The following is a 24,666-nucleotide window of genomic DNA, read 5'->3' on the forward strand; positions in this document are numbered from 1 at the left end:
AGGTGAGCCTGATTGCGACCCTCGTTTGCACCTGAGCTAGCCATGCCCTCAGCTTCCCCTCTGGCAGGAGCGCTAATGAGGCCCACCTGTGTCCTGCTGCTTTTACAACTCCGAACCTAAGCCTCTCCCAGCAAGAAATGCAGGAGGCAGGACAGGAGACCGAGGAGGAACAGATCTCAGGAAGAGAGAGGGGTGCACGTGCTTCCTGAACAGCCTTCAACCACGCCACCGCAGGGCTGTGTGACATTAGCCTTCGCTATCCTCAATCCCAGTGCAAGACCTGAGCTACTAGGGCAGATCCCATCTCAATCTTTGCACCGAAACAGCAGTTTCCAGCTGGTTTGGCTGATGCACAGGCTGTGAAGGTGTAAGCACAGAGCATACTTGATCGGCTGCACCTGGGCCGGGCAGAGGCGCAGTGGTTATGGTGGATGCAGAAGTCAAACCGACAGGGCAGTTCCCTGTTTTAGCTCCAGCAGCTGGCTGAGGGGAAGCAAAAGCCCCCCCTTGCCAAGAAGAGGTTTGACCCTGTGCTTTAACCCCAGCCCCGTGCTTTAACCAACGCAGCACAGGTTCGGTGCTGGGCTGTCCCCTCCCGTTCCTGCGAAGCAAGCCTTGCAGGGCTCGAGAGAAGGGAGGAGGCAAGGCCAGGATGAACATAAGCTGGAGGGTTGCACGGCTCAGGGAGCTGGGTGCTGCTTGGGAAAGGGCAGGCCTGTTTCTAGCTTGAATCCTCCCTTCCTCCAGCAACAAAAAAAAAATCCCCCCATCCACACTACCCCTTTCCCCCAGCGACTTAAACAGAAGGGCAGTGGCTCGGCTTCAAATGGAGCACAGAAGGAGCAGGAGGACGCAGCGCTGGGTTCGTGTGCTATGCTGGGAAGTGTCAAAGCTCTCCCGAGCAAAGCAGGCCTAGACCCCAAGGTGAGTGTCCTAACCGCAGAAGGACATGGGTTCGGCCTTGCTTTTTCTGGGACTTATGAGCATGCAGCCCACAACACCCCGAGCGTGCGCAGGCACGCTTATGCATCCACAGGGCAGGGGGGCTGCAATTGCAAGCCACGTGTCAGTGCCAAAATACTGGAACACAACCATGTAGGGATACAAAAGGTCATAGGACCCATTCTTAGACTTAAGCGTCCAAAAGTTTCCCCAAGTTAGGAGCACCCAGGCCCATATCCATACGCAGAGTCAGAACTAGAGAGGAGTGAAGGTTGCGGGGTCTCACGGTGAACTGCTTGTACCTCGGCCTTCAATGGCTTCACACGCATGAGACGAGCAGGGATGTTCGGGTGGGTTCGAAGGGAGCGCCAGAATTTCCTTTGAAAAACAAAAGCAAAGGAGGAAGAAAACCAAGCGGGGAGCATTCCCCGAGGGACAGAAACCCACCGTGACTTAAGTGAAGAACTTTATTATAAAAGCACTCAGAGAAACCAAACCTAGACCTCGGACCGGAGAGGAGGGTTTGGGTCTCGGAAATTCTCATAGATAGCTTGTCTCTGCTGACCTCGGCTCCAACAAAAATTCCCACGTTGTGCCTTCAAGCCTCAGTAGCATGAGGTCCTGAACACACCGGCCACGATGCCCAGAAATAACAGTGGAAATACACCATTAGCAATGAGATGAGCACAGGGGCATTCGCCTGGAGCAGCAGGAACAAGAGTGCTCCTGGATCTGGCTGGGTTTACTGGTGAAGGACGCCAGACTGAGTTGAGCTGGCCTCACCGCTGTCCCCGGGACACCTCCACACTCACGTTGCCCATTCGCCGGAGTGAGTGTGTCTAGACCAAGCCCTCATAGAAAGCCTTGGCCATCGCATGTGCCACCTTCAATACTTTCTTCTCCTTCGCCTCAGGGCCCATGTTCCTGCGGGCGAGTTTAATCCAGTACTGCTCTGTCCTGGGCAAATAGTCCGTGTACTTCTCATCTGGCTGGGCAGGTGGGTGCTGCTCCTCTTCTGTCATGGGACAGGAGGGAGACACAATGGGAGAGAGGGGTCAAGGCTAAAACAAGACGCTCCCCCGGGTGTTGGGAAGGTCGAGAGCAGGCTGTTGCTAACAGCTTGTCGCATGATGGGGAAACAGTTTCTCCCTGAGGACATGGCCCAAGTTGGAAAGAGCTGGTGGAAAGCTTGGCCCGCTCCCCTACTTTGGGCTGCCTCAAGCCACCACTGGCCCATACATCCCCCTCGCTCCTCTCCAGGTCACTGTTACCTTCATCATCTTCACTCTCTTCATCAGAGCCCTCCTCCTCCTCCTCCTCCTCTCCTCCCTCAGCCCCTTCCACATCGCCCCCTTCTTCATCCGACTCAGATTCTTCCAGCCACTCCTGAGTTTCTTTAATAGGAAAAAGAGAGAGAGAGAGAGAGAAGAAATGCATCTAGTCACCCCCAAACTGCCAGGAGGAGAAAGTGGCAGCATCAGGCAGATAACCTGCCTCCGTTCTGCAAGGATCACATGGGTGTCCAGGGGTGTTTTTAGGGGAACAGCAGAAAGGGGCCCGTGGACAACCCAGGTTCTGGCTACACTGGAAAAGGCACGATGGCTTTTAACACCAAATCAGGGTGCCCACAGATTTATGACTTGTAAATGCCACCTCCATGCAAGGCTTGCTGGGACCCTGTCTGGAGCACATGTCTGCAGGCTGACACGGGCATCTGGGGTAGACGAAGCTGCTTGAAAGCACAAGCGAGCACTAGCCCCATGCCATCGCTTACTTGGATCCATCTCCACCAGCACCTTCCACTCGTCCATCTTGTGGAGGTCAATGCTGTAGAGGTCACTGAGGGTGAACTGGCGGTCTCCCACCTCAAACATCCCCCCATACACATAGAGAACGCCGTGCTTCACCGCCAGCATGGCATTGGACCGGGGGCACGGCTCCACTTGCTGGCCAGAGGCTTCATCACCGGCACCCTCCTCTTCCTCTTCTTCCTCCTCCTCTTCCGACTCAGACCTCTCCAGCTCTGCTCCGGCGGCAGGGATCATCTGCTTGATTGTCATCACAGTCCCATCCTCTGCAACCACCTCTTTGACGATCTCCACGGGCCCCGGAGGGGGCTGGCCCTCAGACTCTCCTCCTCCAGCCGCCTCCGCTGCCTCTGCCTTCCTCCCGCGCCTGCGTTTCTTCCTCTCAGATTTTGGTCCCTGTTGACGATAAGTGCATTAGGAAAGCAGCTGGAGGAGGCTAAGCTGCAACGTGAATCCATGCAGCATCAACACGCAGCTCAGCTAACGCAGCATGTAGCATGGAAAACAATACACCTAAATGCAATTTGGGGATTCAACTCGAGTTTGCGGGCACTGTAAATCTCGAAAGATATGCACGTGCTCCGGCACAGCACAGCTCAGGCCGCTCCGCTAGCTATAAAATGAATGACAAGGAAACGGAAAGGAAATTTGTGGCGTACTATTGTTGGCTCTATTACTATGTCAACTGGTGGTGGTAGGTGTGTGTGGGGGGGAGAAGAGAAGCAGTTCCCTCGCACACACATACACACACTCGGTGGTTTGTGGCTGGCGCAAGAGAAAATAGCCCACCATTTTGTGAAATCAAAACACAATTACTGGGTGCTAAATTGCAATGCATTAGCGGGAAGCACTCCAGGTCCTCAGAGCGCTGCACCAAAGGGCTGGGAAATCACTTGCCAGGAACTCAGAAGCAGACCTGACAGTGCAGCTTTGCCTGTCGTTATGTGACTGACTTTTCCTCTTGGAAAACAGAGAGAGGAGGCCCAGGGGTGGAGGAGAGGGAGGTCAGTTTGGGCCAACCTGCACCACTTGCACCTGATGAAGTGCTCAAGTCATGCTGCATTTCTGAAAGGTTAATATCTCGTCTCCTCCATCCGGCAGCTGCAAGCTTCATCTCCCTGGGATAAAAGGGGTGTTTTCCCAGCCAGCCAGCTATTGCTATGTCAGATCCTGATGGAGACAAGACACTGTCCTTTTTATTTCAGTGTAGCTAGACCAAGTTAGCGAGGTCCAGTGGCAGAACAGTGGAGTCTCACTCACTATGGATCTAACGGCACGAGTTCAAGCCCTTCTCCAAGCACTGCCCCCAGCTCTAAGTGGGGTACTTGGTCATTCGGGCTGAGGAATCAAATATGACTAGATTTTCACTACTCCCATGTACGCTACTAGCTACAGAGACTGGCCTGCCCTAACTACACCAGTCCTAAGGGTTCATTCGAAGGCTCAGGAGCAGCTCTGACCTTGAGTCAACCCCAGGACAGGTGCGTAAGGCTGACTTGGCCCAGTTACACCCAGGTAAAACCATCAATGCCTCGTCTCCCCCAGGATTTTGCACAGTGATGTAGCTCGATGTGTACCACACCCAGCTAGCTTTCAAATCTAAATCAATCAGAGAAGAGGATGAGAAGACTGAGGGGAGATTTGCTAACAGTCTTCAAATACCTGAAGGGCGGTTACAGAAAGGATGGAGATAGGCTTTTCTCTGTGGCTGTAGGGGATAGGAGTAGCAGCAATAGCCTCAAGCTGCAGCAGGGGAAATTTAGGTTGGAGATGAGGAGGGACTTTCTGAAGAGGAGGATGGTCGAGCATTGGGACAGGCCGTCCAGAGAAGTTGTGAAATCTTTGTGCTTGGAAACTTTCAAAAGCAAGTTAAAGAGACACTTGGCTGGGACGGTTGAGTCAGGGACAACCGTGCCTTGAGCAGGGGGCTGAGCTAGATGACCCTTCCAGCTCTACTTTCCTATGATTCGGTGGGCTCAGAGAAATGGGGAAGGGGAGGGTTGACAATACATATTTTTTTCAAGACCTTTAACTGTCCAGGAAACCAGCGATTCTTCCCCATATCGTAGAAATAGACATCGTTGAAGAAGTCTCCTTCGATGCTCTCCTCCTCTTCCTCGTCGTGGACTCCTCCGAACAGGAGGGACCGGTTATTGGGGCCCACCACCGCCGAGAAGCCCGACCTGGGCGTGGGTTTCACTCCGGAAGGGTTAAGTCGATTCCAAACCCACTTGTCTAGGAGAGGATAAAGAGAAAGCAGACAAGCACGTCAGCTCACGAAGGGGGTAGGTTTCCTTCTGACCCATTTGGGCGGCTTTAAAGATTTCACAGCATGCTGCCTGCAACGCCGTTAAATAATGTGAAGCAGGGCAGTTTGCATTCTCCGGTTTAATCGCCCAGCTAAGCCATGTGTTCACTTTCTAGTCTTTACCCTGAGGAAGTGATTGTGTGTTCAAACAGAAGAAGTCACAAACGCTCATTTTGCAATACCAGCAAAGCCATCTTCGAGGCATGCTATTGTGGATCAGGGGTGGGAGATGGACATCCCAGAAGGGACCGGTGTGCATTTAGGGAACAGAGGAGTTTAGAGACTTGTTCAGGGCACAACAGCTGCCTGGAAAGACTAGAGGTCCTTATTCATGGGCCCACAGTACCACAAGCATTGCTCATGCAATACGAGACAACTGGGATTTTTCCTTCTCTAAAGATGATCGGGAGGGTCTTCTAGCAGCATCTTACCGAGCCCAATTGCCGGTTTCCTTTACAGCTTGCCAATTTTATAGTGAAGAATACAAAGCTCCCGCACCAACACAAGTTCAGGCTATGTTTTCAGGGCTGTGCATGTGCATATCCACCATCTAACTGGTGTCCTCCACCTAATACTGCACTTCCAACCATGCTATTTGCACAAGCAATTTTGGTGTGTGTGGTCACACGTGCAATTCTGAAATCCTGGCTACCCTACACAACACCTATCTACCTGTACACTGCCTCCAGGCTGCTTGCATCTTCTAACTAGTCGAGGGGAACCAAAATATCTGCTCGGCTACACTATGAAATGAGAGAGGCCACTAGAGCTAAGCTCTGGAGCGCGTACAAATATATTTAACCTAAAGCACTGAAGCCGAACCTTTCGAGGTTTAGAGAAACTGGCAAAAACGTTAGTGTCTCCTCCCTCCCTGAGAGCAGAGTGGCATGAATCTCAAGGGAAGCAAGTGGTACATCTCCCATTTCTCGGGACATTTAAAGCCAGGCAGAACAAAAGCGCTGTACAAATATATTGCGAGGAACTACCCAGGGCTGGGGAATCAAACCCAGTCCATTTTCATCTTGGTCTTCTTGGATGCTCTTGCTACCAAGCAACTTGTCGGAAACTGGAACTGGAATTACAGCTGCTCTACCTGCTGCTGGGAAAGACCCATTTGAACCCTCTTGTCCTGGGGAAGGGGTCCAACCGGTCTGCTTGGCAGGGAGGCTGATTCACCGGTGTGCATTGGTGGATTCAGGGAGAGAGAAAGCACTGGTGCATCCCACAGGTATCCCAACCAGCTCTGCTTGCACTTGCCTGATCCTTCTGCCTTCAGCAGGAACATGTCCGTGTGCAGGGTGCCCTTGTCAACATCTTTCTTCACTCTCTGTGGAGAAGAGAAGGGTGAGCACGCAACGGGAAAGGTGTTGTGATGAGCCAGAGTACTGGGACCTTACTTTCCATGGCCTTAAGCTTAGCCAAGTCAGCGGTGCTTCACAGCCACTTTGCACAGCTGTGACGGGGCCAAACAGGACTGGTATGTGTGACCCCCAACCCCCAACTACCTCCCGCAGTGAGTCCGTTTCCTCCGTCCCCGAGGGCAGAGCTGCCAGGTGAGGCCGAGACACCTCGAAGGAAGGCATCTGCAAGTGCTAGTGATAACTGTGGCATGTCGAGCAGGAAGGAGAGTGGAGCTGGGGGACCTGAGCTCTACTCCCTGCTCTGCCACAGATAAAACTGAGGGATCCTGGGGGAAAAAAAAAATCACTTACTTTTCGTGCCCTAGTTTCCTCATCTGTGAAAATGGGTAAAAGATGCATTGAATTCACTAGTGGACACCCTAAACTTTGGGATTCAAGTCACCACAAGCTCAGGGAATTATTCTTGTGTAGCTCAAAGCATCCGACTTCCACTCTCCCCTCCCCGGCCCCATTCATATGCAGCCCCCCTATTGCCACGGGGGCCTTGAGCTCTCTCACCGAGCACGATCAGCCTTTTCCACGCTGCACCTGGGGGATGCCTGGTGCCCCAGGTGCTCAAAACCAAGAGGAGCCTGGAGCATCGAGCTTTCCTCAATAGCCTTTTCCACACTTTTTTGGTATTTCTGTGTTTTCCGGACAGAATAAGACCGGGAGGGGGCCAGGTCCTGCTGAACACGATGACAAAACCCCCCTGGACTATATGGGAGCAGGATCAAGCTTCAGCGGATGTAATGAAATGCATGGTTTTAAATGCCGCTCTTCTCCGCCACCCCCGTTGTCTTTCCCGGTGAGTTCCTGTACTCCAGTGCTCCTGGCAACACACATTGTCTGAAGGCAGCAGCAAAGCCGTAGGAGGTCCCCTAATAATGTCATTATCCACCCCTCCTTCCCTCTGCTGCCATCCTGCATGCACTCAGCCCCGCTCCCAGCAGGAGCCCTGGTATTCAGCACACTGTGCATAGCACAGACCTCTTGCAAACAGGCTCCAGTGCGAAGCAAGCTCCCGCTGGGATCATCCCATCCAAAGTTCAGGAGCACTCAAGGCCAGCGTGGCAGGTTGGGCTCATGTCCGAGACTATCCCCAACAGGAGCCAGCTCTGCTCCGGATTATGCTATGCACAGACACCCAGCGAAACGCCTCCCCTGCAGCGACACAACTACAATACCGATGCATTCGGTATATGGCAGGCTGTAGCACTGGAGGACCTAGGGATGACCTACCAGCAAAGTAAAAGCGGGAGAGGAGAGGGAGGTGGCACTTTCAGCTGAGCTCTCTCCTCAGGCCCCTACCTGAATTGCTGCACAATACCAAGCCGGCTCCCACAGACAGATATTTCATCCTTTGCACGCACACCGCTGCTTACACGACGCGCCACATCGTGTTGTTCTTCATCTTGAAGCGTTTCCTTCCCTGGGATGAACCCTGCTGGCTACAGGACCCTCCACAGCCCAGCAAACAGCCCCATCACCATGCTCCATCTTCAGGACCTGAGCTACCCGAGGTAAAAGCACCAGGATCCTGATTGCAGAAAATACACGTGAATGTCCAGCATCTTCTGAGAAAAAGAAAAGAATAGCTGCTCCTTATGCTACCACTGGAAAGAAACCCAAGCAATACCGTTTCTGACTTTATACCTGTTTTTACAGTAGGTCAGTAGTGCAGGTCTCAGGAGGTGTTTATACATGTGCTCCAGGGCGGGGGCACTTTAATTAGAGCCGCTTTAATTAAAGCACCCAGAGGGTCTTGTGTATCAGCATCAACTGGCAGTGGGGGCCTTTAACTAGAGCTCATTGAACGAGCTTTAGTTGAATCATTTTTAAGTGTGGACACACTGATACACAAGTCACTGGAGTCTGCTGGAGCGCGGTAATTACTGTGCTCTGGCAGATTCGATTAATTAGTCAAGGCTGCACCGATGCACTGTAATTACAGCGTATTGGAGCAGCCTCGCTGCTCGTGTAGAGGCGCCCAGGGAGCCGGAGGCTCTTTAAACACTTCCTGGCGAAAGGGATGCAAAAAAGATGCTCTCTCGCAAATCCCAGTTAAGCTAACCCAGGGATGTGATGCTCAGCATTGCATCGAGAGTCTGTTTTCTCTATAATCCAAGTTGAATCTCTATAATCCAAATTAATTTTGGGCTACTTTGTTCTTTTATTTTTACATATAGAGAACATGAGAGAGACAGCAAGAGTGCAAGAGAAAAAGGAGCAGAAGAGTGCATGTGTAGGGGGCACATAAGGATGAGGGGCGTAGATCTGCTCGCAGCACAGCTGTCCGAGGCAACCGAACGGCGCGTGCGTGTCGTGGCAGGACTCGGCGCGCCGCCTGCTCCGGTATTGGGGGGGCCATCAGGATTAACCGCATTATTTTCCATCCGAAAGCCATGTGACTCCCTGTAGTAAACACACTGTGTACAAAACAGGCTAATGCTTCGTGGATTGAAACCACTGATGAGGAGGAGTGGGAGCTCCAATGATCTGTTTCCAAAGGGATGCAACCTTCACGTGCACACAAGATGCACAGATGCTATGCGGGGATGGAAAAAAAGGAAAACACACACACAAAAGCCCACCGTTACTAGAGAGAACCATCCTGTTCCCGTGCTGCTTGATAATACTGCACACCTTGGCCATAACATGCTGGTTCACTTACTGAAAAGGGCATCTAACCTCACTCTATTTTCTTCCTGGGCTGTTACATAATACAGAGGTCCACCTCCTTTCCCAAGCACAAAACATTTCTGAATAGCTGCATTCTTGTCTTTGCACAAACCAATAAGTACCTACACTGCACGCTCCAGCTGCCTTGTAAAAAGCATCGGCTGAGCCCTCCCTTAAACACTGGTCTAGGGCAAGCAATCCTTACTGCCACTCCTTTGAAACTCATGGGGAAACTGAGGCACAAGAAGGGTAAGCGACTTGTCAGCATTTAAGGTGGGGATTAGCCTCCAAGGTTTCTGCTTAACCTGCAGGAACGCACCGCCTCTGACAACAGGGGCAAAATCAGAGACGCCGTTGAAAATGCAGACTCCAGAGTAGGCAAGAACTGCTCTCTTCTCCAATTCATAGGAAACTAGGGTTGGAAGGGACCTCAGGATGTCCAGCCCCTTGCAAGCACATCCACGAGCCAGGGTCCAGCTGAACCTGCTTTCAAAACCGGAGCCTCGGAAAGCCATCACTTCAAATGCACGGCCCTCCGCTCCGGGTGCATTCGGTTCGTGCCCACGGGGCCCGGCTCGCAAGCAAGGTGGAGCAGCATCAGCTTCCTGACGTCTCCCAGCTGCACTTGGCGCTCGCGCCAGGCCCCCGGCGCTCGGGTTGCTTAGCAATCGCAAGCTCTCGGTGCAAGGATGCAGCGGCTGCAGGTCTCTCTCTACCGTAAAAGAAAGGGAGCATCTCAAAACGAAGAGCAGCGGGAGAAGAGCAAATCCAAGGCATCTGATGGGATTTTTGTGTCGAAGCAGACACGGCCGATTAAGATCCCACTGAGCTACTTCTCAGGGCAGGAGGATCGCAGCAGCCGCACAAGCAGCCCCTACTATTTTCAGGATGTATGAACATGCAAGACACAACGCTCGATAGCGTTCGCTTGGCCATAGGGATGCTGGCAAAACCTGACCTGAGTTTTTAAACACTGGGGGCCTGCAGCCCAGGGCTTTTGCTCGCATCGATAACGAGCTCCCAGAATCGTCAGCATTCATTTAAACTTCACATGTTGCCTGCAGGTCGCCTTCTCTCCGCCCTTTCCTCGGGTATCACTAGGGACCTACTTAAACCAGTGGCACAAAGGGCTTTTCACGGCCCGTGCAAGGCGCACAAAGCCGATTTCACGGGCATTTTGTGGTGGCCCTGCCCCGGCGGCCCCATCCCTTGCTGCCGACTGGCCGAGAGGCAAAAACCACATAATTAAATAGCAGATTCTACAGAAATCTCTTATAAATGACTGTATTAAGTATTCAATTTAAATCTAAATCTTTAGAGTCCAGCAAGATTTTTATTTTTTTCTTCTTTTGGGGCCGATTCCCCGGGACATCACGACCAACGCCATTTTTCACGGCGATCTCGAAAATCGCGGAACTGCGATTTAAGGAGGTGCCTCGTTATTGTGACGGTTAAGGAGCAACGTGCAATATGCTGCATGGCAGCACGGCCTGCATCTAGCGCCGAACCTGCTGCAACCGCTGTGACCTCCCCGTGGGAACGGGGCCCAGGCGAATGAAGCCCTAAAACAGCTCTGATCTTGGCCCCACATCTATTTAAAGGAAAGATTTTGAGAGGTTCTTGTGCATCTGTCCCTGGACGTGTTTTATGCAGGCTGCATGACCTTGTTCTCTCCAGCTTTCCTCCTAGCAGCCTGTACAGCTGTGCTTGTCTGCAGTCGAGGCAGGGACAGTCTTTCTCTTCATTTTTCCGGCTCTGACCAGCTGCTGGTTCTCCATCAAACTTGAGCTGCTTTATTTTTCCAGACCCTGCCCCAGTGTCCCCAGGGGCCTGCGCTGCACAATACACAGCTGATTACCTTCAAGCTCAAGACTCAGCTCCACGATCAGCTGCTTGCAAAGCTCTAAGCACACGCTCATGGAAACGGGGATGCAACGGTACCCCATGGGCCCACGAAACGACGAATCTCATTGAATGAAGTGACTGTGACAACACCCAATATCGTCACCTTGGCAGCTGGAGGCTGCACAAATCGACTGTCCAGCTCATGTCACAGTTTGCAGGTAGGATGCAATACGATTTTAGAACTGCCCACCCAGCATGAAACCTGCTTGGGCTGCTGAAAGCCTCCGGTACCACCTCAGTGCAGAGTGGGAATGCGTCAGCAAATCAATCATTCCCTGGTCCCTGCTCCCATCTGCATTCATATATAGAAAGTGTATGTACGGCATTCATGAACAGGCCACGGTGTGTGATGGAAACCCTGAACGGAGCAGCCAGACACCTCACGCCGGCCGTACAAAACAGCTGGGGACAGAGTTTTAATCAAGAGCAATGCATCAGTTCCTCTTCTACCTCCGGTTCAGAGCCGTGCATGGAAAGCCGACTGCCCAGGCACTGCAGCAGGGGCTGCATTTCAGCCACCGTTTCCCCGTCACTCCAAATTTTCCAAGTGACAGCAAGAAAAGCGGCTCCAAAGCAACGCAATGTAGCTCAGCTTGGTACAGCAGAAGGTGTTAAATGCAAAAAAAACCCCCCAGTCCTGACGCTCACAGCCTTTCCCGTCCAGAGGCTGCAGCATACCGCACAACCCCAGCTGCCTTCGGGAACAGGGGATCCACATCTGGCAGGCAGGCTGTGCGGCTCTCTGACCTCGGGTGCAAGGAGGGTGGAGAGCAAGGGGCAGGACACAGCCCGTTCAGGTGGAAAATCCTCCCCATTGCTGTTGCTGTTTAAACAAACGTGCAGGCGAGAAGCTGCAGTGCCGAGCGCGGGCTGTGAGGAGGCACAAATGTTTCTAAATATATAGACGGAATATCTGCTCCCCCCCGTGCTCCCCGCACCTCCCTCTTCTTTGCTCATTTGTACAGATCGGAAGGAACAGTGCATCCACCTCCCCCGGTGCTGCGCGGCTGGAAGCGATGCCTTTCTGCTGAGATGTAAAACCCAGACCCTGCTGCTCCTGTCTGCATTATAAACACTGGAAGCATTGGCACAAGCCTTTTGCTCAGCGCTGCCAATGGACTATTCACTTCCTCCCTCCCAGCACGGAGACAGGCACACTTGGGCAATGAGGACATATGGTCTAAAGGGCTACCTGGTATAAATTACTTTGATTAGCAAAGCGAGCAGCAGTGCAAAGGAAGCCTGGAGTGCATCAAAGGCCCCCTTTGGTGCATCGGGTTTGCTGAGCAGCTCTGTTCCCTTAACCCCTTCTGTGCTCCGAGAAAAGCCCTGCATCCTGGCAGCTGCTACCTTACTGCCAGAGGCTATGCATTACTCCTGTCTATGCAGCCTTTGCGCTGCTCCCAAGTGCCACCAGGAAGCAGGCTCTAGCCACGCACTCCCGCTCTGCATACGCATCTCCTGGACACGAAGCAGCTGCGTTAGGGGCCGGGTGCATGTTCAGTGCCTCTCTCAGGCATGCTCCCTGGCACGGGCTATGGGCTGCACTAGTGCAGCAGCAATGCTTTGTTTCCAGACTGCAAGGCATGCACATCTGGAGCATGGGGATGGGGGAGCTTCACATTAGCCTCCAGATATGTCCTTAGCAGCCACGGGGCCAAGTGGGAACATCCTGCTCCACTCCACCCTGTGTCCTGCCACCGTGCTAGTCACCGGGGCATCTATCAGACTGAGATATGCCCAGTTCTGGCATGGCAAACTCCTGTAGGCGTGACATTGCCGAGGCAGGAAAAGACCATTTACCGTGCTCCGGTCAGGTGTCCAACACTCGCCGTGACGGCTTCACCAGAAGCTTTGCCTCGTGAGCAAAGGGAGCAGTGATCTTCAAGCCCCGGCTAACAGGACCCGCAGCTCCTCATGTGGGTCATTCACTCCTTGGGCAACCCCATTTAGCATTTCTCTTGGACACCGTGAAATGGAAACGCGAGAGTCCCCAGCTCCGCATTCCCGCACCTGGGAAACCGGCTTTGGAAAAGCCCGTCATTCATTTCAGGGAAGAAACAAAGGAGCTACCCTCTCGACCTAGACATAATCCCTTTGCGCCGGTACTTCACCTCCTGGGCTGGCCCAGCTGCTTCAGAAGTGGACAAAACCCTACGTGCCGCTGTTACAGGATAACCTGCCCGTGGGGCTGACGTAGCTTCTTCACAACTCAAGGCTGTTAGTGGCCGACTTATGCTCCGAAACTTTGTCTCCGCTCTTATTTTCATATCTGAGATACTTCTCTGGCCCTATTTCTGTTATATTCAAGCACCTATCAAACTTGAATTGATTCCTCTCCTCTCCCACACAGCACCCCTGCAATTCAGGCCAGAGATATTCTCCCCATTTTACAGAGGAGGAGCAGAGGCACAGGTTACACAACTTAACCAAGGACATACTGTTAATCTGTAGCAGAGCTGGGCACTGAAACCACCTCTCAGAGCAAGGGACTGAGCATAAGTCTCCCAGAAATGCAAAACCGGGGCCATAACCACTCAGTCCTCCTCACCAGAAACCAAATGTACAGAACTACATAACCGAGAAGCAGCCCAAAAACCGAGAAGCAGCCCAAAAACAGCCTCAGGCCCCAGCGGTACTTGGAATAACTGAATTTGCTGCTTTTGATTTTTTTTTTCTCATCACTTTCCTTCTTCTTGCAGGGCAACGATTCTGTTTAGGAACCAAGCAAACAAAAAAAGACGTGGCCCTAGTTCGGTGCCTGTCATCTCTCACCTGTTTGGAGTAGCCACCGTAGATGATTACATTGCCTTCTGGAGTGGCAGACATTTGGCAGCCAGACCTCGGGGCAGGGCCGATGCCGGAAGGAGACAGCTTGCTCCACGTGAACGTGTCCAGGTTGAAAGCATACACATCGTTGTAGTAGATGTAGTCTCTAGTCAGGGCAAAGGAGCACACACAGAGCTGTTACAGGAGACTACCGGTTAGCACAGGATAAAACGTCACCTAAAGAAGACCACAGGGAAGTTTGGAAGAGGTTGCTTGTTCTGCCCATCAAAGGTGGATCTTTTGCTACAGCATAAGGTTGCAATGGCAGAGCCACGGTCTGCACCAGACACAGCCGTGCTGCAACAGGCAACCAAAACTTCCCCCGATTCTCTGCTCTGCATCAGCCCTGGCTACAAAACCAGTCGCGCCAACTCCAGACAGAAAGCTGTCCCACCAGCTTATCACCTGAAAGCAAGGGGCAACAGAAGGTGTCCCACACAAAGACTAAAGTGCTTACTCGTTAATTTATCTAATTGATACAGGAAGGATCCGAGGTGACTGGGGTCCATTTGTATCCTCCAGGGAGTGAAGCTCCTGTCCCCACACCAGGTAGCTCAGTGAAGATGCGACAGAACAGCGCTCGGCGTTGATGAACCACGCGCGTACAGACTCGGCATCTCAACATCTGCAGCCTGTGCCGCGCTCCAAGCTGCCTTGGCCCTTGCTAATACAGCAGCGCACAAGTGAGCTATGATGTTTCTACTATACTGCAGTCCCAGCAGTGACTGCAGCAGTGGCATACCCGACCGTGGCCTGTAATCTCCTACTTGGGGAGGAGATGTTGGACAGAGGGCTCGTTAAACAAGCAGGCACGGCTTAACGAGATCAGGGGTCTGGAAGCGGAGGCATTCCTGAGGAATGCCACTCGCTCTCCTCATCCCTGCGGACCTTTACCTCCAGACCACGTGTCTTTCTTAAAGACAGGGCCCAGCTTACCCACCAGGCACGAGGCTGGATGCAGGAGTTATTAGGTGTGTTTCTATGGGCTGTGTCACAACGAACCCCAGTGGCCCTTTACAGCCTTATGATCTACGAATCTTGTCGCAACCAACCTGGCGCTCTCGTGGAAGCCTCCGAAGACGATTAATTGCCTCTTGCAGGCAACCATTCGATGTCCGCTCCTCCCCGAGGGGCCGCCAGCTGCCCTGCAAAGCAAACCATCACACTGATCAGCAAGGCTTCCTTGCACCGCGGTTTCAGAGTTCATTTTTACTAAAGGCGCTGCCTGCTCAGGCAGCTGGACGTGTCCCGCTTCTCTTTTAAGGGCAGGGAGATCGCAGGGAGCTCTGCCACCCCCCTGCAAATGGCATTTTTCTTGCAAAACACCATGTGCGTTCCTCTTGCACCGTTCGGCGTTTGCATAATAGGTACTTCGCAGCAATGGTTTCATTTCTAAGGGTAAGTCATCTAGTTTCTAGGCTGCCTGAGATCTTGAAGCCTTCTCGGCTATGACTCATGACAGCTAATTTTCCAAGAGAGTTTAATGAATAGCTCCCACCCACGGCAGAGAAAAAGAGCAAAGACGGGGTAGCCTAATATCCAGAGCACAGCCCTGGGAGCCAGGAACTCCCAAATTCAGCTCCTGGATCCAAAGCCGCCTCCTCGCTGAGGTCTCGGGCAAGTCACTCATCCTCGTTGCTTCTGTTTACCCACCTGTCCTAAAAGGTATAATGCTCAACTCGCAAAAATAGATGGGCTCCTTAATTAGTGTTTGCAAATTGCTTTGAATTCCTCCAATTAAAGGCACCGTAGCCGTGCAAAGCGTTCCTGGGATATTAGACATGAAATAAGCAGGTGGATATAGCAATAGCTGTTCTATTCTTTCCAAGCCTTCATGACCTTTCAGTTAATTTGCAGCTTCCATTTCCAGGAATGAGCCACGAATCCCCATCTGTCAATCCCAAAAAAGCTGCCGCCAAAGCCAGCCAGCGGAAAGCAACATTTTCTGAACAGCGCTAACGATAGACATCCCTCCACGGTCGCCCACAGAAAGGTATCTGCGTGCAAGAGCCATGGAGGAGATTGGCTAAAACCAATGCTCCCAAACACTGGCAAATCCAGGTCCTGACCCAGCTTTGCTCTAAGCACTAAGTCACAGGAAAGCCTCAGTTATTTCCCCCACTTGGGCTTTTCCTTCCTGGGTGAATGCAAACACCTTGAGCGCTAATACTACCCCTGCGCTATAAACAGGCACATCCTGAACTCAACAGGACTCCCCAAGCAGGTAAAATTAATGCCTGCGTGCACACACACGCACACTTTGCAAGATAAGGCCCTGGATGAATTAAAAAGTGTAACCCACTTACTTACCAATAGTTAAAGCAATACCAAGTAAAAAAAAGAAAGAAGCACTGCTTCACTTTAATTGGCATTATATAGCCATAAGAAAACCGGGGTAGATTTCCATGGGTAGAATAAATGAGCCCCCAGGTCCCAGGAAAATGATAACTTCACTCCAGTCTTAATAAAAGCACACACACGCACACACGCGTGCGGCAGCGATTGGCAAGAAATGACTTAAGACGGATCTCAGGCACTTTTATTCCAGCAGGAAGCATACTTTTCTAGGCATATGTTTATTAAAAAAAACCCCACAAACCAGCCTCCATAATAGCACTTTTCGAGATAGGCAGGATTAATTTGATCGTGCTGTGAAATCATGAATTTTTTCTGGCTAATAAAAATTTCCACCGTGTTGCCTTGGAGTATGGTGCCTTTCTGTTGTTATTATTAAAGGATAGGGATAAGGACAGTGTTTACAATGAACTAAAATAAAGCGTCACGCCTCATTTGCCTTGAAGGCAATGCTGGTCCCGGAGATATTCTCTGCTTCTACACTCAATCTTTCCGCTGAAGCCAACCATCACATATAAACCGCTTATTCCTGGATTTTGATGCCGTCTGCTAATAAACACACTTGTGCAAACACACAATCGACTCAATCTTCTCCAAGAAAATACTGTCCAATTTGGGAACTGAAGTTGGATTCTGATCAGAGCCCAGTCGAGTCGAAAGTTGGTTTGGATGCAGTTCTTCTCCCCCACTCCCGAAAAGCAGCAATACGAGCTGGAAACGGGGCTGAAACGTGGTTACTAGAGATGGACAGCATGGCCCCGCAAGGTGCCCTTTGGGGTCTCAGCTCCCTCAGGGTTGAGCATCTTCCAGGGACGAGGCCTCGGGGAGCGAGCAGGACAGAAAGCAGCAACTTCCCGCAATGCTTCTGTACCGAGCATCCGAGCGCCTCCTGCTCCACCAAAGCGGTGCTGGAGGAAGCAAAGAGGTTTAAAATGGTGAAGGGAGCCTCCTTCAATCAGAAAGCATGACACCAAAACGCACCCTAAAGCCACAGCGACTTGCTCTGCGAACAGTGCGAAGCACTTGCATCCATAATGCCATCTCGAAATATGTAACAGCACCTCTAATCACAGAGCTCCTAGGAAAACTGTTGTGATGCTTGTTAGAGCTCAGATGCTGCAGCAAAAGGGGTCAAGGGAGACCATCGATTAGATAGAAAAACACATAGCAAAGGGATCTGCTATGCTCTCAAGCAAGATCCCAGGGATCGGGGTTGACCGTCGGGTTTTGGGGGTGTGAATGGGAGCTGTCTGCCCACAGGGAAGCAAAGAGATGCAAACAGAGGGACTGCATAGCTTAGCCATTTACATCTCAGACCGACGAGAGCGATTCAGCTTCCTTAGGACCTTGGAAGAGATAAGGGCTCGCTGCGCTGGGCTCTTGCATGCACAAATAGCAAGAGAGAATCCTTCCTCTCCTCCCAGCCTTCTTTCCTTTCTGTTTTAAGCGCAGCCAACAGCATGGGTGGAAAAAGCTGCTCTCACTAGGAACAGCCTTCCCCCAATATCACTACTGAGTCCCACATAACCAAATCAGCAGTGCTGTCCTGGCAGAAGGCACACTCTAATTCTTGCCTCCCATATGGTGTGATCTGCTGCTGCAGGGGATGGTTTGCCTGCTACAATTTTTCATCTCCACGCATTTATTCACAGCAATACAGGGCCTGGGTAAAGCTGCTGCTACACCTGCCAGCTGAAGCCTCATAACAGAAGGGCAGATAGTGCAACCTGACTCCAACGTGTCTGCAGCGTGCCCAGCGGCTTCAAAACACCGCGCTCATTCATATTTCTGACTCCAGTTACTCTGAAAACAAACTTACTCAGGCAATGGCTCCAAAATGTATGATCTCTAGCAAAAGGAATCGATTTTGCCTTTGTATCCATGCTTTGGATAATCCCCGCCGGTTTAATAGTAGGGTGACCAGATGTCCTGGATTCGCTGGGACAGTCCTGGGTTTTCTAGGCTGTCTCAGCATCCCGGTTCTTAAAATTTAAGCAAAAGTCCAGGACTGGCAGAGCCCGCGCGGTGCCCAGCCTGGCCCAACCCTCAGTGAGAAAACCACCGTGCTCCCAACAGCTGATCTGCCTCTACCCACTACCATACACTGCCCCGGCACCCGCTCCACCCCTGCCTTCATTTCCCCAAAATATTTATGGCCACCCTACTTAAAAACATAGGTCCCGATCTGACAACCACTTAAGCACGTGCATAAGCAAGCCGATGATTTTATGAAGTCGTGAGAAGCGATTTTTTCCACCGTCCTCAGCACTGGTGAAGCCTCACCTGGCGTACCGCGGCCAGTTCTGGACACCACGCTTCAAGATGCGGATCGAGTCCAGGCAACGGCCACAAAAATGAGTTGACATCTAGGAAACGTGACGCATAAATCTTCAAATACATCAAGTTGCTGCTAAAACTATTCTCCGTATCCACAGGGGACAACGCAAGAAGGAGGGATCTGAATCTGGAACAAGGGAAATTTACTGGGGATATTTGGCAGGAATCGAGTTTTATCGGTAAACGGTGATTTCGCCTCGCACGCACAGACCCGCAAAAATGCATTTCCATTGTTAATAATCAAAATTTATAGAAAGGGGGATGTATATTTATTTATAGAAATAAATATATAGAAATGATAGAATAGAAAAGATGTAAAATGTATAGAAATGAAGGCTGATGGAGCGTGTGATGACTGGGGGAGCAGTCCTACATGACGGCGCTGACTGTAGTTTGGACGGCAACTCCCAGAAACCCCAAGGGACTGGGAACAAAGGAAGAAGTGACAAAGGGGATGGAGGAGCTATCGGCGAGCAGAACGGGGACTGACGGCAGCTCTGCCACGCAGCGGGTGGCAGTCCTAATGTAGCTACATTTGTCACAGCGGGCGGTTAAACTGCACTATAATAATAGGTATTTTTGTCTCATTTCAATAATGGGTTGCAAAAGAAAATCTATAGAGAAATACTGCGGTGAATACCATGGCTGTCATTAATAAATTGTCTGCCCCCCACATCTCTAATTCCAGGCAATGCTGAAGATTTAAAAATCGCTAAAAATCAAAATAAATGCTTAAAAATAAACGTGGATATTATCCGTCGAAATTATTAAATACAAATCTAATTCTGCCAAGCCTAGATATTAGGAAGCACGGTCTAACCCTGAGGGAGAGTTAGCATTGGGATAGACGACCTGAAGAGGCTGTGGAGCGCAGCGCTGGAGCAGCTTAGACGAGCACTTGCCGGGGATGGATTCGACGGGGCTCAGATGCGACTCCAGGTCCTTCTCAGCCCTGCTCTTCTGTGACTGTGTACCTTGACTCACATGAGCATTTCCATAGATGTCAATGGAAATGCACCAGTAAGTTATGCATGCACACACACAACCGGTGCCCTAGAAAGCAGATAAAACCAGGGAAACGAAGTGCCACATGTTCAACACCCTGGCAGGAAAGAAAGAAAGAAAAAAAATCGAACACTGCAGATCGGATCTGCTTTGTCCTTTCTCTCCCCCTTCCCCTGCAGACTGTAATCAAGATGCCACAGGAAAAAGCACAGAGGCAGCAGAAACTTGATTTTCACACTCAGTCAGGTTAGCATTAAAACAAAGACGGTCTCCTCCCAGCCTCCTCCGCGCAATCTCTTATTAACGCAGATATTGGCTCTCTTCCCAAGGAGGAGGCGGAGATGCACTTTGTTTTTTTATTGTAACAGCAGGACCAGAGCACATGGGCTTTCATGAAATGCCGACCAGGCTGAGAGGGAGTGTGGGGGGGACCGAAGAGAGAGCGCATTGCAAGCTGCAGGGTCCCAGGCTCCCAGCGGGAATGTGAAACGCAACAGGAACAGCGCTGGCTCGCCCATGAAATGTTTACGTGTCTAGTTTTAAATGCATGCCATTTGCATGGCAGCAAAATGCCCATGCAACCCAGTGACTTGCGCCAATACGTCACCTGGATAATACACCAGCAGCGAGAGCCAGCCACAGAGCAGGTTGTCATGCCCTCCCAGTTGAAAGGGGTCCCGAGAGCCTGTTCCTGCCCAAAGATAACCTCAGAGTTGATATATCAGTCCTGTGCCACCGGGCAAAGTACTACATACCCCAACTCCTGCCCACATCAGCCAAACTGCATGAATGATACTAAATATCCCATCCTACCCTATTTGCTGGTTGTATCTACCCACTAGAAGCCTAAAGTCCAGATCTCTTTCCACTGTAGAAAGCATATGGACATCTAATATAGTCCACCAACCACCTCCGTACTGAGTCAAAATGGTCGAGTACCTACAGACAGAAGTCTAATCCTGGAAAAGGCAGGTTAGTGCAGATCATGGGCATTCAACACCTGGCAGGCATGTTCTTCTAATGAAACACATAATGACTTTCATAGATGTCATAGACATTAGAGCTGGAAGGGACCTCGCAAGACCAGCGGGTCCAGCCCCCTGCCCCAAGGGGCAGGAAGTCAGCTGGGGTCCAAGGATCCCAGCAAGATAAGCATCCAAAGCGATTTTGTCTCAGCGGATGCAGAAGCACATGCCTGGGATCGCCTCCATGAGGGTCAGGGACTCTCGGGGGGTCCCGCCAGCTGCCCAGGGTGTTGTCCAGCCAGGGTCAGCAAAGACAGGGCTGGCTGTAGGAACTCAGGGCTGCAACCACCTATTTCTTCTCGTGGAACAGGACTGCAACACAGCATTCGTTTGCAAGAGGAAAATCCCCACTCCCCCATGCAGAGATGGACGTACACAGACTCTGCAAACCAATATGGATAGATCAGCTTGTGGGGAACCACAACCACCCCCTGAAGAAGCCGGTTCAGAGCTTTCACCTTCCAAAGAACCATCGTTCTGGATGGGTTCGCTCAGCACCAAGTCCCACCACACCAACTGAGCTCACCAAAGCGAATCACACTTCCCCTTTGCATTATCAGATCAACCCTTTGAGGTCCGGGATTAATTCAGATCACATTGGCATCTTGGTGCTGCCTTGCTGTGCTATCGGTCTGGGCTAGATAACTCTCCTGGGCTACTGGAAAGGACAGGGATTCAGACAGTCAAAAGCCTGAACCTCAGGCCAGGAGGCGTCCCTTTACCTGCCCCTTTGCATCAGAACTGGCCACCACCATATGCCTACTGCACCTTGCACACCTGGGTTTTTAAGTAAAAAAATAGATGGTCCAAAGTCAATCCTGTTGAGCTAGCATGGCTAAGGCGGGCTGGGTCCTGCAGCCGATGACACGCAAGGGCTGGCATCACATCTGGCTGCTTCTGACACCCCAGCCCAAGTGACCACACAGCCATTTACAGGTAGGTCAACTGAGGTCAGTCATAAAGCATCTTTTCTGCTTGACAATACCTGGAGGCTTCTGAGCACGACACTAACATACAGAGTAAAGCCTCCTACCTCATCTTGCAGGGCAGCCTTAATACCCCTCCAGCTGACAGATGGGACGCCAAGATGCAGAGTTAAGGCTTGTCTCCATTGCAACAGCTTGATGGGGTTTGTACCCTCAAGGTCGTCTAGCCTAGCTGCCCCCTAGGACTCAAGTAGACGGCACCAGAGCATATAGGCAGATGAGGAACTGCTGCAGCTCAAGCTGCTGTATCCCCCCGTTGCTCTCTTGGGGTTAGGAGCACTCCAACTTCAACCCACGTACCTGAGGGGCAAAGCTAGCTCAAGCTTAAAACACCTCTTGACAGGACACGAACTGGGACGTGAAAAAAGAGATGAGTAAGGGATGAAATTCATGTCATAATCCTTGCTAACCAATTCCCAGGTGACTTGCCCTGGGTTAGAAAAGGCATCTGTGGCAGTCAGGAGCCGGACACAGATCTCCTGCGTCTTCAGCCAGTGTTTCACCCACAAAGTCATCCTCTCGTGGATGCAGGGACCGGCACCCAAAGGGCAGGGAGGTACTACTGTGCAAAAGATTTCTGCTGTCACGCTGCTGGGTCGAAGGCAGCCTAAGCTGCCTACATCCAAGAGCTTTGATGTTTAAGCTGGTCTTTCAAATAAGAAGCAGAGAGGGGACCCCCAAAGTTGCTTACAGCACAGTCACGTGACTATGCAAGGCAGCATGATCCTCCTAGGACAGTACCGTGCCTCCATGGCGAATGCCTCTACTACAAGTGAGCTCAAAACAGAGGCAAAATCCCTCCAGGGGCCTGGACAGATGGAAAAACAGAAGAGAGGTCCATTAAAGTGGAGGGAGGCTTCTCTTTGCAGACGGAGAGGAGACTAAACCAGAGGGGACAGTGCTGGTGCTGACAGACCATGGCAAAGCATAGGCTGGAGGGTGCTGCAGACCTTTTTTTGCTAACAAAGGGCTTTGGTCTCGCTGCCTGAGACAGCAGCCCTTATTTTCTCCTTATTTCTGGAGCCAGGCCCCAGGGGACTCAAGGCATAGCCACCTTTTGTAGCATGCGCACCAGGAGAAATAATCAGCAGAGCCCCAAAGAAAGACAGGCAGCAAGCTGGGAAATCAGGCAGCCACACCAGGGACCGCGCTGGGCCCCAACAGGCTGAAGTCAACACGGGTCGCCGCAGAACATCTCACTTACTTGATTTGCTCCCAAGTTTTGGTGACCAAATGCAGGACCCAGAGATCCTTGTAATGGTAAAACTGCTCCCCGTCGGGAGAAGCAAACTCTCCTCCGAACACCCAGAGCTGCCCGCCAGCCTGGGGCACCACTGCCGCCTGCCAGGAGAGAGAGAAAGGACATGGTAACAAACCCTTTGAAAAGCCAAGGACTCGGGGATTTGGAGAGCCATGCACACAGCTGCCACTGAAATACGACACAGCAGACAAGTGGCAGCGACCGCTGCTGCATTGCTTGGCAACAGCAGCTCTCTGGGGCTCGAAGAAAGGGAAAACCAGAGTGTAAAGTTGCTTATTGTCTCCCAGCACTTTTCTAGTGCACTCTGCTCTGTAGCAATGGAGCACCTGCCCCCGGGCCCCCTCCTTCTGTTGGCTTCGAATCCAGCACCACGGATCAAAGGAAAACCCTTGGGATTTGTCCTTCAAAGGAAAAGAAGCGTTTAAAGTCTCTCCCGCCAGCAAGAGGGGAAGCTCCCTATAATGCCCATAGACTGGAGGGTCACAGCCAGTCTCCCATCCCTTAGTCCAAGTAACACGCACCCCGCTGGTGCCCAGGTAGCCCCGAGTGGCACAAAGCAGGGGGCATTTCATAAGAGAGCACAGAAAAAGGACAGGCAAGCTAATTTAAGTTGAGAGGGAACTTAAAAGCAAGGCATAACTGCCCCTTCTGCTTCCTGTACTAGTGGGTGACGGTCAGCTCCCAACCCTCCTCGCCATCAGGACCCCTTAACTTAAACTGCCGAGGAAGGAGGAACACCGATCTGCGGACCATTTACAGTGACCTCAAGGACCACTGGTCAAGGACGTGACTATAATAATAGCCACCACTAGAAATGGCCATGTCTGAGCCTTCCCCAAGCAAGCCGGCAGCTGTACGGATACCATCTGGGGCTGCAAGAATAAAGCCATCAGCCTAGCAGGTGCCGAAGCAGAACAGCGCTGCATCTCAGGTAGGCTTGACCAGACACAGAGGTAAACACCAGAAGCAAGAGAGAGTAGAAAAGGACCCTGAGAGGATGAAATAAAACAGGGAGGCGCTCACCATGAAGGGATGGGAAGAGAAGAGACAGCCTCCAAGGAGTAAGTTTGCCTGAAGTGTTTGGAAACGGGAAAAAGGAAAGAGAGAACAAGGGATGCTGTGATGGGAAAAATCACTATTCCCAAGAAGGCAAGGGCTTCAAGAATCGGGCATATCAATGAAAAACTCCTCTGTATGTGTACTGCCAATGCTTTCATCACCGTGCTGGGACCAGATCCACCAATAAGAGAACACGATCTCTCCCCGAAAAGACCCTTCCCCCCTCCCTCCCCTGCAAAAAACCAGCAAACATCAGAGGAGCAGGTTTTTAATATCAAACCAGCGTAATTGCATTAGCATGAGCCTTGCTTATGCATCCAGAGAGCGAACGCACAGGAAAAGCATGCCTTTGCAGGCCAAGGTGGTAACGTATGGTTAGACACTCAACCGGCTACGGGCCTGTGCAATTAGCTGATTTCCACGGGGATGTGGTATTTGCAAACCTAAATTAGGACTGTGCGGAGGTCTGCACGTAACGGTGTGCTCCACTTTGAAGATCTAGCTTCAGACTAATTATAATACCCAAGGTCCTCCATGCGCAGGCACTCATCAGCACCCGCTTCACGGCCCCTCTGACCTCAGCCCTATCGGCTGCGAAGGTGGAAGGGCAGAAAGCAATGCCAGCGGGAGAGTCTGCGTCGAAGCCGAGAGCTGACAAATGAGGCTGCAAATAGACACAGATGAATCTACACGCACGCTACTGTTTACTCTAACTCCCAGCTAATGAGGAACGTGCGTTAAAAAAAAAAGTCACAGAGAAGACA

At 51.5% G+C, this 24,666-nt stretch overlaps 1 protein-coding gene across 2 annotated transcripts in view; it reads right to left on the reverse strand.

Annotated features, from left to right (window-relative positions):
* Nucleotides 1-1,096: 1,096 nt before the first annotated feature.
* KLHDC4 (kelch domain containing 4) overlaps nucleotides 1,097-24,666 on the reverse strand; it is a 31,669-nt gene continuing 8,099 nt past the window's right edge. The window contains exons 5-12 of one of the 2 annotated variants that reach the window (XM_019491178.2): nucleotides 22,787-22,923; nucleotides 14,927-15,019; nucleotides 13,821-13,980; nucleotides 6,316-6,385; nucleotides 4,777-4,985; nucleotides 2,717-3,146; nucleotides 2,214-2,336; nucleotides 1,097-1,320 (exon numbers count right to left, since the gene is read on the reverse strand). In XM_019491178.2, the coding sequence (XP_019346723.2) occupies nucleotides 1,262-1,320; nucleotides 2,214-2,336; nucleotides 2,717-3,146; nucleotides 4,777-4,985; nucleotides 6,316-6,385; nucleotides 13,821-13,980; nucleotides 14,927-15,019; nucleotides 22,787-22,923 (1,281 nt within the window). In that variant the 3' untranslated portion in view covers nucleotides 1,097-1,261. Of the gene's footprint in view, nucleotides 1,321-1,395; nucleotides 1,958-2,213; nucleotides 2,337-2,716; nucleotides 3,147-4,776; nucleotides 4,986-6,315; nucleotides 6,386-13,820; nucleotides 13,981-14,926; nucleotides 15,020-22,786; nucleotides 22,924-24,666 lie in introns of those variants that run through there. The other variant, XM_014607883.3, reaches the window with a different exon arrangement.

Source organism: Alligator mississippiensis, chromosome 10 (assembly GCF_030867095.1).
Source record: "Alligator mississippiensis isolate rAllMis1 chromosome 10, rAllMis1, whole genome shotgun sequence".
NCBI classification, from domain to species: domain Eukaryota; kingdom Metazoa; phylum Chordata; order Crocodylia; family Alligatoridae; genus Alligator; species Alligator mississippiensis.